This window comes from Rhinopithecus roxellana, chromosome 1 (genome assembly GCF_007565055.1).
Source record: "Rhinopithecus roxellana isolate Shanxi Qingling chromosome 1, ASM756505v1, whole genome shotgun sequence".
Lineage (NCBI taxonomy): Eukaryota > Metazoa > Chordata > Mammalia > Primates > Cercopithecidae > Rhinopithecus > Rhinopithecus roxellana.
Window position 1 is genome coordinate 167633029 of NC_044549.1, and position 18981 is coordinate 167652009.

The 18981-nt window shown below is 33.6% G+C and overlaps 1 protein-coding gene across 2 annotated transcripts in view; it reads left to right on the plus strand.

Moving 5' to 3' along the window:
• Positions 1–18981, plus strand: part of TOP2B (DNA topoisomerase II beta) — a 67710-nt gene that overhangs the window by 19823 nt on the left and 28906 nt on the right. For both annotated transcript variants that reach the window (XM_010358002.2, XM_010358003.2), the window contains exons 3-18: positions 910–1000; positions 2296–2359; positions 6614–6759; positions 7553–7650; positions 8717–8929; positions 10840–11013; positions 12048–12149; positions 12259–12396; positions 13911–14049; positions 14387–14544; positions 14704–14829; positions 15747–15857; positions 15939–16044; positions 17555–17664; positions 18328–18420; positions 18518–18632. In XM_010358002.2, the coding sequence (XP_010356304.1) occupies positions 910–1000; positions 2296–2359; positions 6614–6759; positions 7553–7650; positions 8717–8929; positions 10840–11013; positions 12048–12149; positions 12259–12396; positions 13911–14049; positions 14387–14544; positions 14704–14829; positions 15747–15857; positions 15939–16044; positions 17555–17664; positions 18328–18420; positions 18518–18632 (1984 nt within the window). The remainder of the gene's footprint in view (positions 1–909; positions 1001–2295; positions 2360–6613; positions 6760–7552; positions 7651–8716; positions 8930–10839; positions 11014–12047; positions 12150–12258; positions 12397–13910; positions 14050–14386; positions 14545–14703; positions 14830–15746; positions 15858–15938; positions 16045–17554; positions 17665–18327; positions 18421–18517; positions 18633–18981) is intronic.

Genomic DNA, 18981 nt, shown 5'->3' on the forward strand with positions numbered 1-18981 from the left:
ATTCTTTATGAAAAGTAATGTTTTTATTTTTTCAACTATTTAATTCTGTTTCTAATAACTATTGATGGTCTTACATTAAAACTGACTTTAAGGCCAGGCGCAGTGGCTCACACCTGTAATCCCAGCACTTTGGGAGGCCGAGGCGGGCGGATCACGAGGTCAGGAGATTGAGACTATTCTGGCTAACACAGTGAAACCCCGTCTCTACTACAAATACAAAAAATTAGCCTGTAATCCCAGCACTTTGGGAGGCCGAGATGGGCGGATCACAAGGTCAGGAGATCGAGACCATCCTGGCTAACCCGGTGAAACCCCGTCTCTACTAAAAAAAAAAATACAAAAAACTAGCCGGGCGAGGTGGCGGGCGCCTGTAGTCTCAGCTACTCGGGAGGCTGAGGCAGGAGAATGGCGTGAACCTGAAAGGCGGAGCTTGCAGTGAGCTGAGATCCGGCCACTGCACTCCAGTTTGGGTGACAGAGCGAGACTCCGTCTCAAAAAAAAAAAAAATCAGCCAGTTATGGTGGCAGGCGCCTGTAGTCTCAGCTACTTGGGAGATTGAGGCAGGAGAATGGCATGAACCTGGAAGGCAGAACTTGCAGCGAGCCGAGATCGTGCTACTGCACTCCAGCCTGGGCGACAGTGCAAGACTCTGTCTCAGAAAAAAAAAAAAAAAAAAAAAAAAAAAGCTGACTTTATGTATAATAATACAAACTTGATACAAAATGAACAATTTCTCAATTTTGAGGTTAATTTAATATGAATAGTGAAGTTGACTATTACTGAAGTTGTGTATGTCTTCGCAGATCTAAGTATTCATATAGTGTAAATGACAGGATGTGGATTATACTATGAAAAATTGATGTTAAGGATTTATCGAGTAAAAAACTATTTTTGAATTTTTCAATGCAGTTCATGTGGGTGTATGATGAAGATGTAGGAATGAATTGCAGAGAGGTTACCTTTGTGCCAGGTTTATACAAGATCTTTGATGAAATTTTGGGTGAGTACTTGCTTAGGATTTAATGCATATTTCTATTAATATCATCATAATGTCCTTTTATATATAAAGCCACACTTAACCAGTATAAACTTGAAGGGTGTATCTTTGGCTTTTATCCTTCTGAATATAAATGATCTTCAGAAAATTTATACCATGATCTGTAGTGTTTATCTCTGTTTCATCTTTGTTTCGTTTTCTTCATCTATGAAATCAGTGTGTTGTATTTGTAATCCCATATTTGGTCTGTACTCCTCTATGTGTAGTCTTCCGGGATTTGCTAGCATCACAGTTACCTGGGGGCATCTTGAATATGGAGATGACAGGAACTGATTTTGCAGATTGATTGAGTTGGGATATGTGAATATGTTTTTCACCAACAAACCAGATATTTCTGTTGGGCAGCCAAGTTTAATAACCATTGCCCTAAATGATCTCTGTCCTCTCAAAATCACATGGTTAATTAAATTGTGTGAATGCCTAGTTGACTGCCAGGGATTGCCTCTACTTTGGAAATATTCTAACCAAGGACACTCTAGAAATTCTCTTGGTCTGCCATCTCAGTGCAACTTGAGGTTTCTTAGTGTAGTTGTATGGGTCTCTCAGAGCTGCTTCTGTTGGTATTTGGTGAAGAAATAAGAGATTAAAACTGGGTTACATTTTATACCTTTACTCTTGCCTCCATATTATAATTTTACTGTTTTAAGTTTATTACAAGTGTTTGTCAGGAACATATTTCTTCTATGATTGTGTTCAAATTTCCTTGAAGCAGTGGTTAATGAATGTAAAAATATTTATGTTGTCAGTTATAGTGCCTAAGATACAGAATTTTGATTTCTAAGGGTGTTAAACAGTTTTTTTTTGTAACTAAAAATGAACTGGTTGCTATTCAGTATGCCTATAAAGTAACTAGTTTATTGAAAGAGATCAGTAGAATGCAATTACTTGTTACCAAGAAAAAAATATAATTAAACAAAAGTTTTTGCTTTTAGACTTGGATTTGGGTGTTGTAAAATGCAGGTGTTTGCTCTGACTTAATTTGTTTTGATTAATATGTATACTAAAACATTTCCTCCTCTTTTTTGTGATGGAAAACATAACAGTAATTTGATGTGATAATACAATTTAGAAATATTATTTGGAAAATAAGATTTTATATGAGAAGTTAATGGTACTTATTTTCATTAACTATTACCATATGTAGATGTTTATATTAAGCAGTGATGCAGATAAAGTTGTGTCCATGTATTTATTTGTATAATTTTGTATATTACTCATTGAGATGTTTAATTTTGTAGTTAATGCTGCTGACAATAAACAGAGGGATAAGAACATGACTTGTATTAAAGTTTCTATTGATCCGTAAGTATATTTAAAGTTTAATTTTTTATGCTGTTTTATTCAGATAGTCCCCAATTTATGAGTAGTACTCCTCAAATAATGTATATGGGTAGTACTTTTTTGTTTCCCTGTTGTTTGAGACTTTGTAATTTTTGCCTCTTTTCTGTGTCATTTATTGTCTTTTCTTCCAAAGAACTTCCCTATCAGGACTCTTGGAGACCATTTTTCTTTGATGCTATATATGCTATTTCAACTGCTAGAGTAATCACCCTATCTTTTCTTTGGGACTCAAGGCTAAGGGCCATTAGTGTGATTCCAGTTGTACTTTAAATCTACTTTTCATGATTGGTGTTTGGAGTTTTCCATTATTTATGACATGATTTAATAGATTAGCTACTTTGGTGTAACTAGTTGTTTAGCTAATTATATTACTGTGGTGATTTTTACTATTTTTTTGCGTAGGATGAAGGTGTATAAAAAATAGTAGTGTTAAATCAGAAACATAAATGTTATATTTCTCCTGTTTTTACCAGCATGCCTTTTGTAAAATACTACATTCATCGTTTGTAATTTGATTAGTAATTTAGCATGATTTTAAGATTTTTCTCTAGTAAACATAAAAATCTAATAATTCAGGTGTAGTCTATTAGTAATCTAATTTCAGTTAAGATTAGTAGTATAGGCCGGGCGCGGTGGCTCACGCCTGTAATCCCAGCACTTTGGGAGGCCGAGACGGGCGGATCACGAGGTCAGGAGATCGAGACCATCCTGGCTAACACGGTGAAACCCCGTCTCTACTAAAAATACAAAAACTAGCTGGGCGAGGTGGCGGGCGCCTGTAGTCCCAGCTACTCAGGAGGCTGAGGCAGGAGAATGGCGTAAAAACCCGGGAGGCGGAGCTTGCAGTGAGCTGAGATCTGGCCACTGCACTCCAGTCTGGGCTACAGAGCGAGACTCTGCCTCAAAAAAAAAAAAAAAAAAAAGATTAGTAGTATAATAAAAGTATAATTTGTATTTGGTTATACCTTGAAGTTAACTGTATTTTATATGAAAATGTTACCATATAACTATGCTGTTGGATTCTTTATTTTTCTTCTCCATTCTTTTTTCAAAAAAATTTGGATTATTTCTATAATGAATGTATTCTTGAGAAGTTATATAAGGCATACAAGACATAAATTACAACTTATACAGAAGTTTAAGATGGTTTCAAGGAAATTTTGGCTATTAAGATTCCTTTTCCTTGTTTAGGCAATTGTCAGTTAAAAACCATCTCTCTCTTCATTTATTATGTTTTAGGAGAATAAGGAATAATAGACACTGAATGTTTGATATTTTTGAATTGTTTTCAAAATTGAACAATTCTAATTGAAAACAAAGAACCTTCTTTAAATACACTCTTGATGAACGTAGTTGCAATTGTTTAGTTCTTTTATGTGGTACTAGCCATATTAGTCCAAATATTTTAGCCACATTAATACAATAAGATTGAATTTAAGAAATAGTGTATAGCATACCATCATAACAAAGTGAAGTGAGCTAAACCAGTTGCAGCAGCTCACGCCTGTAATCCTGGCACTTTGGGAGGCTGTCAGGCGGATCCCTTGAGCCCAGGAGTTCGAGACCAGTCTGGGCAACATGGTGAAAACCTGTCTCTACCAAAAAAAAAAAAAAAAAAAAACCCAAAATTATCTAGGCATAGTGGCACGTGTTTGTAGTCCCAGCTACTCAGGAGGCTGAGGTGGGAGGATTGCTTGAGCCTGGGAGGTCAGGCTGCAATGAGCCATGATTGTGCCACTGTACTCTAGCCTGGGTGACAGAGCGAGACCCTGTCTCAAAAAAAAAAAAAAAAAAAGACAATGAAGAAGTGAACTGTAAGACAACTCTGTAGACTGGATAAGGGCTCTTGGTTTATTTTACTTATCAGTTCATTACAGATTTTGTACAAAGTGTAATTCTACATAATTCTGGTACTTCTAGTGCCTTTATCACTCCATTTTACACTCTGTTTTTAATCAACAAACATTTTTGTGTAGGCATAAGAGGGAAAATTATAAATAAGTTTATTTGTTTCTTAATGGCAATAAGGTATCAATTTTTTTTCATATCTCCCACCTCATTTTAACTGCCTCTGGTAGGAAATTGTTTTATTTCAATATAAACAAAAATCCTTAGCTATTCCAAGAAGAAAAGGTGATGGTAGTATATTTTTTCACCCCTCCTTTCTTATTTCTTTTGTTGTTTATGAATCATTGATGAAAAATTGAGTCTTAATCTTGCCTTTAATTGAATTTCATATACTTCTAAAATTGGCATTAGGCAAGCATTTTGTGAGAAGTTGCTGATTTGTATATTGTATTTCTGAGTTTTAACTATAGCATTTTGTCTCTTGTGAATTTTGTCCCATAGTCACTTTTTTTTTTTTAACCACATATACTATGGAATTAGTATTATTTTGATTAAAATAAATGCTATTTCAGAAGTGCAGTTTTTGCTTCAGTAAGATTTCTAATTGTCATTTTAAAGCTAAATTTAAATGAGAAAAAGAGCTGTTGCACTGTTTATCCAATTGATCCAGTTTTCTCTGCTGTCCATTTTTGTATCCTTTGAGTTTCATTCTTTTTAACATTTTTGTATAGCAGATTTTTATTTTTCTTTGTACATTTGTTCACATAAACTTCTTGTGTGGAGGAGAGGTTAAATTTTAATAGCTAATGGGCAAAGTATATAGGATATATAATACAGTCTAGCTCTTATTCTTTTTTTTCCTCCATGGTATTCTGTGATGTGGGGATAAAATTTAAGGAAAACGTCATGGTTGTAAAGCCATGAGAATAGATTAAATACAAGGTATGCTATACAGAATTTGGACAGTTCTTCTAGAAGTTAGAGAAGTTAGAGCAACTTCTTACAAGGGAACTTAACACTTATTAAATAATATAACATAATAGTATTGAAACAATTTATTTGTGGATGTCTGTCTGACTAAAAACCAATGTGGAATCTGGGCGTGGTGGCTCAAGCCTGTAATCCCAGCACTTTGGGAGGCCAAGGTGGGTGGATCATGAGGTCAGGAGTTTGAGACCAGCCTGGCCAACATGGTGAAACCCCGTTTCTACTAAAAATACAAAAATTAGCCGGTCGTGGTGGTGCGCACCTGTAATCCCAGCTACTTGGGAGACTGAGACAGGAGAACTGCTGGATCCCAGGAGGCAGAGGTTGCAGTGAGCTGAGATCATGCCACTGCACTCCAGCCTGGGTGACAGAGCAAGACTCTGTCTCAAGCAAAAACAAAAAAAATGTGGAAAGCATATTAACCAGAGTTCAAAATATTCCTCTAGCTTAAGTATTCTTTATTTAGAATTGAAACTTTAAAACTATAGCTTTAAAAATATTGTATACTCATGCTAAATTACATATGTAGACATTTCTTCTTTTAACAAATGGAATCATAGTGTATATACTATTTTATATCTTTCTCTTTATTCAACATATAGACAGCTTTCGTTATTAACTTACATAGATCCACTTAATGTTTTTAAACTACTTGCAAGTATTTTATTATGTTGATGTGTCATTTATTTAACCTCTTGCCAACTGATAAGTGTTGGATATTTAGATTTTCAATGTTTTTTTTTAGCCTAATTATTTTTGAAACTTTATTTGTAAACTATTAAATGCAGTATTCTTATTCTTAATTTTTATTGAAGATTATCAATGGAGCAAAGTTACAAAATTCTGAATAATTGTTTAGAGATTACAGAAATAAATACCAGATCTGAGAAATGATATAGATTGAAATTTTATAAGAGAGGTGAGTTTAATAGCAAGTTCCAGTTCATACTCATATGGACTTAGCTATGTCGAGGATGCCAAACGTTGATTTTTTTTTTTTTTAAATTGTGATGAAGATAATTAACTTACAAAATGCCTATTTTAATTACAGTACCATGTGCTAAACATGATGAAACCTTTTTTTAAGGTTTTCTTATGAGTATGTTGCCTTTTTTGTCATCCTGAGATATTTAAGGTCTGTAATTTTCCATTCTTGCCTTTATTTCCTTCATAATCCTTCTCTATTAGTTATGACTCAGGGAAAGAAATGTTTGTCCTCAGCGAGTATTTTCTTGAGAGATGAGTCAGTGCCTTTCAATTTATAATGACTAGTATCTTATAACCTTTAAGGTTTATTCTAGATTACTTTTTAATGAATTAATTTATCTTTACAATTTTAAGCTCTAAATTCTGCTTTTCTTTTTCTTTTTTTTAATACAGTGAATCTAATATTATAAGCATTTGGAATAATGGGAAAGGCATTCCAGTAGTAGAACACAAGGTAGAGAAAGTTTATGTTCCTGCTTTAATTTTTGGACAGCTTTTAACATCCAGTAACTATGATGATGATGAGAAAAAAGTTACAGGTAAAGTCTGAATGGAATTTTGATTGAAAAATACTGTTTTCTTATTATAAAATGTATAACTTACTGAGGAAATTGTGCAGTTTTGGTGTGAGAAAATCATTTTCAGAATTAATATTTATAAACTATCATGTATAAATATTGTCGAGAATAGTTTAACAGTGACATTTTAAAACCTTAAGTCTGATAGTACATTGACTATGTTGTTAGAACTGCTGGAAGTTTAACTTGGCTGACAGCTTGAGTTTTGATTTTAGATAGGACTAGTATGATGTCTATGTATATAAACTTTTTATTACATAAGTACTGTGTCTTTTGGTATTAAGTTACTTTTAAACTGTTTTCCTTAAGAAGGTCAGGATCGAAAATCTAGACTCTGTAAATAGAGTTGAAAGTGCTTTGACCAAAGCCATATGTTTTCATACTTATTTATGTTGCCCAAAGAGGTTGATAGGTTTTTTTGTTTTGTTTTGTTTTGCTTTTTAAACCAAGGCTCTGGGAAATGATATAGATTAAAATTTTGTAAGAAAGATACAAAGCTTAATGTTTTTGAAATTGTAAAGACTGTGGTAAATGTACAAAATACCCATTTTAATTACACTACCATATATGCTAAATCTTAATTGTATCTTTCTTTAAATGAAAAAAATCTAATTATGCTCTAGAATATTCAATTGATGATTGATAATGCAGTTAGTGGAACAGTTTTGCAACAGCCTTGCCCTATGGTAGTAAATTAACAAAATTCCTTTAAAATCATTTTTACTAAACCTTTTACATTTAATTTTTCTTACAGGTGGTCGTAATGGTTATGGTGCAAAACTTTGTAATATTTTCAGTACAAAGTTTACAGTAGAAACAGCTTGCAAAGAATACAAACACAGTTTTAAGCAGGTATGCTAGAAACACATCTATTTCTTTTTTTAAAATAATGTTTTGTTATTTTGCTGAGATAGTAGAACCTTAGATAAACTGCAGTAATGCCTATATAACTTCATTTTTTGTTTTCAAAGCATTATCCAAGTCAACTCATCAGAGTAAAGAGACATTAGAATGCCTGGGAGATTTAATATAAGCCTATTCCTTTATCATTCCTTTAAAACAAAGTGCTTTATTTAACAGACTTTATTTTAGTTAAGTATTAGTGAAAATGTCCTAAACCTCACAGACTCATGTACATGCAACCGCTTAGTGTGTTTGAAAAATTCCTCAATGAATCATCAAATTTGTATTTCAGAATTTTATTTTATTCTTGCAGGTCTATGAAAATGATTTGAAATTTTATATAAGCTAAAATAATTTTTATTTTAAGTTTTCTTTATTGCTTTCCAACAACCCCATTGTTGAAGTAAGCTAAAATAATTTTGTCAGGAAAAGCATCATGCATGTTTATTTTTCTAAAAGTCTATATGGTCATGTTGAAGAATTTGAAAGAGATTTTGTGGACAGTTTATAAATTTGTACCGTTTAGTTTATTTTTAACATGAGAGAATTATCACAGTAATACAGTTGTCCCTCAGGATGATTAGTTCTGGGATGCCCTTTCTATAGTGAAATCAGAGGAGGATCAAGTCCCTTATATAAAATGGGGTAGTATTTGCATATAACCTATACACATCCTCCCATGTACTTTAAATCAACTCTAGATTACTTATAATACGTAATACAATATAAATGCCATGTAAACAGTTATGCTGTATTTTAAAAATTTGTATTTTTTATTATTTTTTCCCAAATATTTTTAAGCTGCAGTTGGTCAAATCTACAAATGTAGAACCTACCCAAGGGCTGACTGTATTTACTATTTTTTTTTTTGTCTGTAATGTTATCAAGGATTTGTTTGGTTTGTTGTGAGGTTGGAAAGTTGATATAGTTTGATGAATGAATTTAATGAGCGAAGTCTTTATATATTATGAAATATGGAAGCATTATAGAAATATTTGTTTTTTTTCTTGTAAAGACATGGATGAATAATATGATGAAGACTTCTGAAGCCAAAATTAAACATTTTGATGGTGAAGATTACACATGCATAACATTCCAACCAGATCTGTCCAAATTTAAGATGGAAAAACTTGACAAGGATATTGTGGCCCTCATGACCAGAAGGGCATATGATTTGGCTGGTTCATGTAAAGGGGTCAAGGTCATGTTTAATGGAAAGAAATTGCCTGTAAGTCTCCTGTAAAATAGTTTTAATACTATGTTATTTTATACAGAGAATATTGTTGGGTCTTCCTTTTTTAAAGTTCATCTGGTAATCTCTTTTACTGGTGTGTTTAGATGATTCACATTTAAAGTGATTATTGATACATTAGCCCATTCTTTCTTCAAATAATGCTTCTGTCTTGTACTTTCCTTTCCTTCTTGGTTATATATATGTTACATTATTTGATATTGTCTCCAGTTCTTGAATGCTCTATTTTATTCACTCTACTTCCTCTTTTTGTATTAGTTTAATTTTTATTCCCCTCTCTTCAAGTTTACTCTTTTGCAATCTCTGCATCAAGTTTCCTGAAGAGCCTGTCAAAGGCATTCCTCATGCTTTCTGTTTTTTATTTTTAGCATTTCCATTTGATTATTTCTTACAGTTTCTATGTCTTTGCTGAAGCTGCATGTTGTCTACATTTTCCATTAGATACTTTAACATACTAATTAATTGTTATTTAAAATATTTTATCTGATACATGTTACGACATCTGTGAGGTGCTTATTCTGTTTCTGATGATTGCTGTATTTTTTCAGATTGTTTTTTTTTTTTTCTTGCCTTTTGACACGCCCTGTAAGTTGTGGAAAACCAGATATGTTTTGTAGGGCAGTAGATATTGAGGTAAATAAGCATTAGTGTAGGACTTAGGGTATATTTACCCAGAAGATGGGCTGTGTTTGAAGTTTATTTTTGCTGTAGTTATTAGTGTTGAGGTTTGTTGCTGCTGTGAGTACCAGAGACTTCCAAAATCTTTCTTGTTTTTGTCTTTCCCCTTGGCTTAGGGCCTTCTTTTTGAGCTGCCCCTCAGAGGTGATCTGACTCTCACAGCTCTTTCAGCTGAAACCCACTGTTGTTACTGGAGGCTTGGTAGCATGTTGGTAGATTTTGGGGGAGACGTTCTCTAATGTCTGATTACATCCCAGCCTTTGAAGTGCATGGTGAACCTGTATCTCAGGGGTTTGACCTTTATAAGTTTATGCCTCTCCTCCGTAGGTAAAGACTTTTTTTCTGCCTTCTATTCTCTTTCCCCAGCTGCAGCAGGTTTCCACCAGTGACCAGTGTTCTCAGCCTATGTCCTTGAGGTTCCCTGCCCTGCAGAATAAGCATTTTTTTTTTTTGGGTAAGGGAGATAGATCTGGGTGGATTTCCCAGTGACTACTGTTTCTCTCTCCCAGCTGGCACCATGGAAATGCAGAGGGGAAACCTTCTCTAGATTCTCACTGGTCTTCTCTGTGAGAATTTGGTGGGTTTTCTGGAGGGAAAACTTGCGAGAGTGTGAATAAATGAACTTATGACTATAGCCCCTAGAAGCTTTACGCATTCAAACTAGCATACACTCTTTCGGTAGTAATTAGTCAAAATTTCTAGTTTAATGTTCCTACTATATCTGCCCCAGGTAAGCAAAAGCTTAGGTTTTGTGGTCTCCTACAGACACTTGTGTCTCTAGGCTTCAGGATGGCCAGCTCTCCTGTGATCTCAATTCTTCAGTGGGTTCATGAAAAACCCTTTAATTTGTTGTCTGATTACAAATTTTCTTGTAAGGATGGAAGCTTTTTTTCCTGCTAGTTCATTACCTGTCTGAACTGAAACTAGAAGTCTACCATATCATTTTAAAAATATAAATTTCTGAAATATTTTATAGCAATTTACCTGTCCCTTTACATCCTTTTTTTGTCAAGTACACATAGAAATGAATTTCTTTTTTAAAGGTCAAGGGTTAAGGAATAGATCTGGGAAATGCCACTAAGGTTTGGATCTGTACATTTAGAACTGTTGTAAATGAGATGAAATGAAAGTATATGTACTTAAGGTCATTCACCTCTTTGAGCTGCCAGTATAAGATTTTTAATTGTTTTTGTTTTTTAAATTAATAGGTAAATGGATTTCGCAGTTATGTAGATCTTTATGTGAAAGACAAATTGGATGAAACTGGGGTGGCCCTGAAAGTTATTCATGAGCTTGCAAATGAAAGATGGGATGTTTGTCTCACATTGAGTGAAAAAGGATTCCAGCAGATCAGCTTTGTAAATAGTATTGCGACTACAAAAGTAAGTAAGCAAATTATTTGTTTCCAAGTCAGCGGTGGAACAGTGCTTCATTAAAAACTACAAAATAAATAACAATATCAGCAACCTCAAAAAACCCAAATCTGTTTTTGTTAAATAAGAATTGACTTATGAAAATGAAAACCTGTTTTCTATGAAATTGTTGTATTAAAATTTATTTAAACATTCATTGAGAAGTAAGTTTATATGATTAGTGTTTGTAGTTGAACATATTTATATTTTATGAAATTTGGAATAACAAATTCCTTTTTCTGTAACTTTTAGCCCCACCTCCCCCAACCTCTGGGGAGAGGAGAGGGGGCTGGTGACTGAGTTAAGAATCAATTATGGCTATGTGATAAATCTCTATAAAAACTCCTGAACAATGGAGTTCACAGAACTCCTAGATTGGTGAATACGTTGAGGTGCAAAGAGGGTAGCATGTCTGGGTAAAGCATGGAGCTTTGTGTACCCTTTCCCCTGTACCATGCCCTATGCATCTCTTCCATTTGGCTGTTTTTGCTGGATCCTATATAAAAAACTGGTAAATGAAGTAAAGTGTGTTCTTGAGTTCTGTGACCTGTTCCAGCAAATTATCATTCCTGAGGAGTGGGTCATAGGTTCGTTAGAAGTACAGGAGGCCTAGGATTTGTGACTGGCATTTGAAGTGTGGGGAGTCCTGTGGGACTGAGCCCTTAACCAACCCTAAATACTTGTGCTAACTCCAGGTAGTTGGTATCAAGATTGAATTACATCGTTGAACATCCATTTGGTGTCTGGAGAATCAGCAAATTGGTTGTTGGTGTTGAAAGCACCCCAGAATTGGTGATAGAATTGAAGTGAGAAAACAAAACAAAACAAAACACCATAGCAGTTGGTTTATTGGCTCGTTAGCTAAAATAACCTTATTTTTTAAAAATCCCAACTCTCATTCTGAGACTCCTGTTACTCTTTAGAAAATAGGGTTTATAATACAGATAAAGTATTTTACTACTTTAATAATACAGGATTTCGGATTTTATGTTTTCTTTCTTTAGGGTGGACGGCACGTGGATTATGTGGTAGATCAAGTTGTTGGTAAACTGATTGAAGTGGTTAAGAAAAAGAACAAAGCTGGTGTATCAGTGAAACCATTTCAAGTAAGGGATGCGTTATATATTGTATATGATGCATATATATGCATTATATATATGCTGAATTACTAAATATCAGCTCTGATATTGACTTTTTTTGGTATGTTTTCAACAGGTAAAAAACCATATATGGGTTTTTATTAATTGCCTTATTGAAAATCCAACTTTTGATTCTCAGACTAAGGAAAACATGACTCTGCAGCCCAAAAGTTTTGGGTCTAAATGCCAGCTGTCAGAAAAATTTTTTAAAGCAGTGAGTAAAACTTGTATAAAACTTGTATTATTTTTTATTGTTGTTATTAAGAGTTGATTAGGTAGTTTTCTTGATTTACTTTATTTGTGATTAGTTTCTTTCGTCATATTAATTGTGGGTATAAGCATGCTTGCACTGCAAACTAATATGCTTAATTTGATAACTTTAAAGGGTAGACTTTAATGTTTCCTAAAACAATTGTTTTGCCAAGAACTAAAGTAGGAAATTGTGTAACTAATTGCATTTTTAGCTTTGCATTGACCATTGTAAAGGTCAGATTTCCTCTAACAAATGTACCAATCCTTATGCAACTCTTTCATCTTTTCTACTTTCATTTCAACTTGATCTACTGATTTTATCTTTACATATGTTTAAAAATTGTGGTAACATATGCATAACAAAATGTACTATTTTCTACATGTTTTAAAGTTGCTTTGCTTTGCACGTAATTTTTTAAGGCTACGTTAACTTCTCTAAAATAAGGTGAGAGCACAAATAAACAAATGAAGATGAATCAATCACGGCCTCTCCTCTTTGGAATTTTGGTGGGGAAATGCTGTATAACTGCCCTAGAATTAATGTATTTCTCAAATTCCAAAAAGTAGATTATCAGAAACAAAAACAAAGGTTGTTTTGAGGTTCTAACTTAAGGCCTGTAGAAATAGTACTTTTGGATCTAATCTTAATGAATTCTGAGTACAAATTACCCTATATTAATGCTTTCCCAAATTTCTGTCCTCATAACAGTTGTTTCCTTGATGAAGTGATTTGATTTTAAATTTTATACTTTTTCATTTTAGGTGCACTAAGTTTAAATTTGGCAACACAGTTCACCTCTTTTGTTTATGTCTTAAACATTCCAAAAAACTATTTTATACACCTAACATCAGATCACCCAGGATGATAAAAAACTTTTAGTACTTAGAGTTGGAGATGCTTAACTTTCTTTTCCTTTTTCTGTCTGGGTTAACATCTTGCCACAGATTGATTCACTGCAGAGTACAAACAATATGTAATGTTGAAATCTTTGTTACCGAGCTATTTAAAGAATATAGTCATTCATAAGTTACCAAGGTTATCCTAATGTTCCTTTTAGGTTAATACTTTTTGTCATAGTGAATTAAAGGCTCACATTTTGTATTGAAGGATATCAGAAATATCAATGTGTAGAATTTGCCAGCTAGTAGGTTCATGTGTGGATCTGTTTTCAATGTGTTAATTTTAATAAAATTAATTTGTAACAAGAGCAATGTATATTCCTTATGGAGTTTATTATAATAGAGTGTTTCTCATATGTAAAAGTTATCCTTTTTAATGTATTTATATTTTAGCTTTAGTTTTACTGTAGCTGAGTAAAAATTGATTAGCGTGTATCATGATGCTTATCACCATTATTGTTTTGCCGTAAAATACCTTAAAACTGCAGATTCCAGGTCTTGCATTAGGCCCTATACATTTTAGCTAAATGTATGAATTTTCAGCTTATTTGTATACCATTATTCTTTTATTTTTAGGCCTCTAATTGTGGCATTGTAGAAAGTATCCTAAACTGGGTGAAATTTAAGGCTCAGACTCAGCTGAATAAGAAGTGTTCATCAGTAAAATACAGTAAAATCAAAGGTATTCCCAAACTGGATGACGCTAATGATGCTGGTAAGATTGATATTTTTAAATAAGATTTTGATTTAAGTTTCACTTTTAATTTATCTAAGTTACAGAAATTTTTTATTTTCCACATATAGTTAGACTATTATTTTCCATTCAGAGTGTAATTTTACTTCATTGAAATTGTCACATACACAATATATTACTAATTTTCAGGGGATAGGAATTCAATAAAATATACTTAATATTTATACTGAGCAATAATGTAAGATGACTTTTATAATCTTTCACTGTCAGCATTCTGATGTTAATTTTCTGACTTCATTTTTCTCATCAGTAAAAGTATGAGAAATTTTTACTATGTATAATTTTAAATTTCTCTCAGGTGGCAAACATTCCCTGGAGTGTACACTGATATTAACAGAGGGAGACTCTGCCAAATCACTGGCTGTGTCTGGATTAGGTGTGATTGGACGAGACAGATACGGAGTTTTTCCACTCAGGGGCAAAATTCTTAACGTACGGGAAGCTTCTCATAAACAGGTATATATATATATATGTGTGTGTGTATACACACACGCACACATACATACGACATTTCTAATATTTTTACTAAACTTGTGGAATTTTTAAATGTAATTTCTGACTGACTGTATGTTTCAACACTTTGAACTACTTTCAATGCTTTTCCATTTTGAACAGATCATGGAAAATGCTGAAATAAATAATATTATTAAAATAGTTGGTCTACAATATAAGAAAAGTTACGATGATGCAGAATCTCTGAAAACCTTACGCTATGGAAAGATTATGATTATGACTGATCAGGTTGGTTTTAAAGTTACCATATATTTCAAATTCATGTCTTCTTCAGATTCTACTTTTAATACTTGTTTTATGAGACTTGCCCCAAGATAGTATAACTGAAAGTGATTATACATCAGGGGAAAAAATTAAAAAACCTCATCATTTAGTGGAAACATTTGTATGAAGCACATTTTACATTATCTAATTTTTGGGGTAACGGTCTTATGGGTTAGTTAAAAATATTTTAAAATGCAATGTGTATGAGGAGAATATAATACAGTGTGGTAGTATGGCAGCCTACCTACAAGTAGGAACAAAATTATGGAATTAACAAGTAAGAAAGATCAATAATAGTGGTTAATATTTATACATGATGGCATGATTTGATTGCACAAATACCAGGAAGACTTAAATAGTAAAATGACAGTAATCAAGAACTAGAAAATTGAAAAGGAAGGATTTCGATGCATTCAGCTGTTTTCTCTTACACACTCTAAAGTATTTGTAGAGAAAATCTGCAACTGAAAAAACTATTAATATGTAATTTTAAGCAGAAATTTTCCAATTTTTTATTTAGGGAAGACTTGTGAATATCTGTATTACCTGGATTTCCGTACCATTGCCCGTTAAGGTGGCATTGTAGCCATGTTTTATTTTGTGTATTTTCCATCCTTAAATCATTCTTTTAGTGAAATCTGGGGAAACTATAGAACAGATATAATATATTTTTATAATGACAAATTCAGTCTATTACTACTATATTCTTTATTTGCCTATTAAGAAAAAATTTAGTGTGATCATCTTAATAGCTTTTGTAAAATGCATTTCTAAATTCAGAATTTTGTTTTTTTGTATTCACAAGTTTTAAAATTTGTTTATATAAGTAATCATTTTATAAAAGTATTACAGGATTTTTTACTTTACTAACATTTATTTAGGATCAAGATGGTTCTCACATAAAAGGCCTGCTTATTAATTTCATCCATCACAATTGGCCATCACTTTTGAAGCATGGTTTTCTTGAAGAGTTCATTACTCCTATTGTAAAGGTACTCTTTGCATTAATATATTTTTATATTGTTGTCTTAAAGAGTAGCAGAAAAACTAATTTTTTTTTTAATTAATTCAAGGCAAGCAAAAATAAGCAGGAACTTTCCTTCTACAGTATTCCTGAATTTGATGAGTGGAAAAAACATATAGAAAACCAGAAAGCCTGGAAAATCAAATACTATAAAGGTTTGTATTTTAAAATACTTAGATTTTAAATACTGATATAAATGTATTCTTATGAAAGCAGTCTAAAAGACATCTTGAAAATTTGACTCTATTTTAGACTTCGAAAATAGCTATCACTGATTTTAAAATATTGTTACAGAAAAATTTATGCAAATAGAATAGTGTAATAGATTCCATTGAATGGGATCACCATTCCAATGGCCAGTCTTGTTTCCTATAAACTTCCTTTATTGCCACTCCCTTAGTTTGAAAAAACTTCCAGACATTATAGTCTAGTATTTCACCTATAACTAGTATGTATTTTTAAAAGAATTTTTTTAAGTAACCCATAATACCACTATCATAACCTTCTTTAATATCCTATTGTTGAGACAGGGTCTCGCTTTGTCACCCAGGCTGGAGTGCAGTAGCATGAACACAGCTCACTGCCACCTTGACCTTCGGGGCTGAAGTGATCCTCTTGCCTCAGCCCCCCAAGTAGCTGGGACTACAGGCGTGTGCCACTACACCCAGCTAATTTTTGTATTTTTGTAGAGGTGGGGTTTGGTTTGTTGCCCAGGCTGATCTTGAACTCCTGATTTCAAGCCATCCACCCACCTTGGCCTCCCAAACTGCTGGGATTACAGGTGTGAGCCACCATGCCTGGCTCCCTTTTTTTTGGATAATGTTAAATACCCAGACAGTGTTAAAATTCCCCTGGACTGTATTAAGAATGTTTATTTTTAGAGTTTTTAATTTTTATTTTATTTTTTTGAGATGGAGTCTTGCTCTGTTGCCCAGGCTGGAGTGCAGTGGTGGGATCTTGGCTTGCTGCAACCTCTCCCTCATGGGTTCAAGTGATTCTCATACTTCAGCCACCCGAGTAGCTGGGATTACAGGCTTGTGCCACCATGCCTGGCTGTTTTTAGTAGGGGCGGGGTTTTGCCGTGTCGGCCAGGGTGGTCTAGAAGTCCTGGCCTCAAGTGATCACCCACTTCAGCCTCCCAAAGTGCTGGGATTACAGGCATGAGGCACTGTGCTTGGCCTGAGTTTGTTTTTTTTCCAAAGTTAGGATCCATATAAGGTCCACACATTGCATTTGGTTGATAAGTTTATTAATACAGCATTTCTCTTTTTATATTTTTCCTTGTAATTTATTTGTTAAAGAAATTGGGTTGTTTGTTCTGTGTAATTTTCCACATTCTGGATTTTGTTAATTAGATGCCTCTAGTTACATTTAATATATAGTATTTTCCTGTGCCCTTATTTTCTGTTAACTGATGGTTAAATCAGAAGCGTGATCAGATTTGGGTTACAGTTGTTTGGCAAAAACATTTCATAGGTAGCGCTGTGTACTTTCATCAGGAAGCATCTAATGTCTACTTTGTCTTTAGTTGCTTATTAAGATTGCAGTTGGTATAGGTGTTGCCAGCGTGATCCATCTGTTACAACTTTTCCACCAGCTTTTCACTTGATGGTTTTGAACAGACATTGATATTCATGACTCACTTTTATTTTTAAAATTGTGCAGGATTGGGTACTAGTACAGCTAAAGAAGCAAAGGAATATTTTGCTGATATGGAAAGGCATCGCATCTTGTTTAGATACGCTGGTCCTGAAGATGATGCTGCCATTACCTTGGTAATTAAGTTAATTCTTTAAAAGTTTTTGTTAGCCATCCCCCTACCTTCTGTTCCTTTCCTCCCAGTCCTGGTTCCCTATGAAAAGTCTCTTTTGAATGCTCAAGCTAGTTAATTTTAGTTTTTTCCCCAGATGATGCTGTGCTAGTATAAACTTTTTTTTTTTTTTTTTTTTTTTTTTTTTTTTTTTTTTTTTTTTTTTTTGAGAAGGAGTCTCGCTCTGTCACCCAGGCTGGAGTGCAGTGGCCAGATCTCAGCTCACTGCAAACTCCGCCTCCCGGGTTTACGCCATTCTCCTGCCTCAGCCTCCTGAGTAGCTGGGACTACAGGCGCCCGCCACCTCGCCCGGCTAGTTTTTTGTATTTTTTTAGTAGAGACGGGGTTTCACCGTGTTAGCCAGGATGGTCTCGATCTCCTGACCTCGTGATCCGCCCGTCTCGGCCTCCCAAAGTGCTGGGATTACAGGCTTGAGCCACTGCGCCCGGCCGGCTAAACTTCTTTAATTGAAAGATCTGAGTTCAAATGTGTTTTTGATAAAAATATTGTAAAATAACCTTAATTTTCCAGAAATTAATAATTAGTTATTGGCCACTTACACATTTTAATTTTGTAATGAAATTTATTTTATTTTTAATGTGCAAAATCATTACCTGGAATCTTTCAGGCGTTCAGTAAGAAGAAGATTGATGACAGAAAAGAATGGTTAACAAATTTTATGGAAGACCGGAGACAGCGTAGGCTACATGGCTTACCAGAGGTTAGTCTTAAAGAGCGGTGACCTGGGGGAAGAAGGAGAGAGAGACTAGAATTCATGCCATAATAATGATAATATTGCTATATAACTTTTCTCTTAGCAATTTTTATATGGTACTGCAACAAAGCATTTGACTTATAATGATTTCATCAACAAGGAATTGATTCTCTTCTCAAACTCAGACAATGAAAGATCTATACCATCTCTTGTTGATGGTGAGTAATGTTTATTTAAAAACCTCATTTTTGTATTTTATTTACTATAGTTTAATTTTATGTACTTTAAGCCATGCTTATGATACATATTAAAATTCTTACTTGAAATCTTGTATATGAAGAACTTGTTCAGAGGAATTTAAGGCCTTTTTGATTTTGCTTTTGTTACATGTTTTCATAGTGCTGAAATCTTTAATATTCCTTAATTTGAAACTTTTAAACCCTTTCTGAGTTTTTCAGGAAAATTAACTTTAAAAGTCTTAAAGCTTTTGCCCAAGTTGTCTGCAAATTTTCTAAAATACAAAGTAAAAGGGAATTTTGATCATTTCTAGAATATTTATCAGAGATT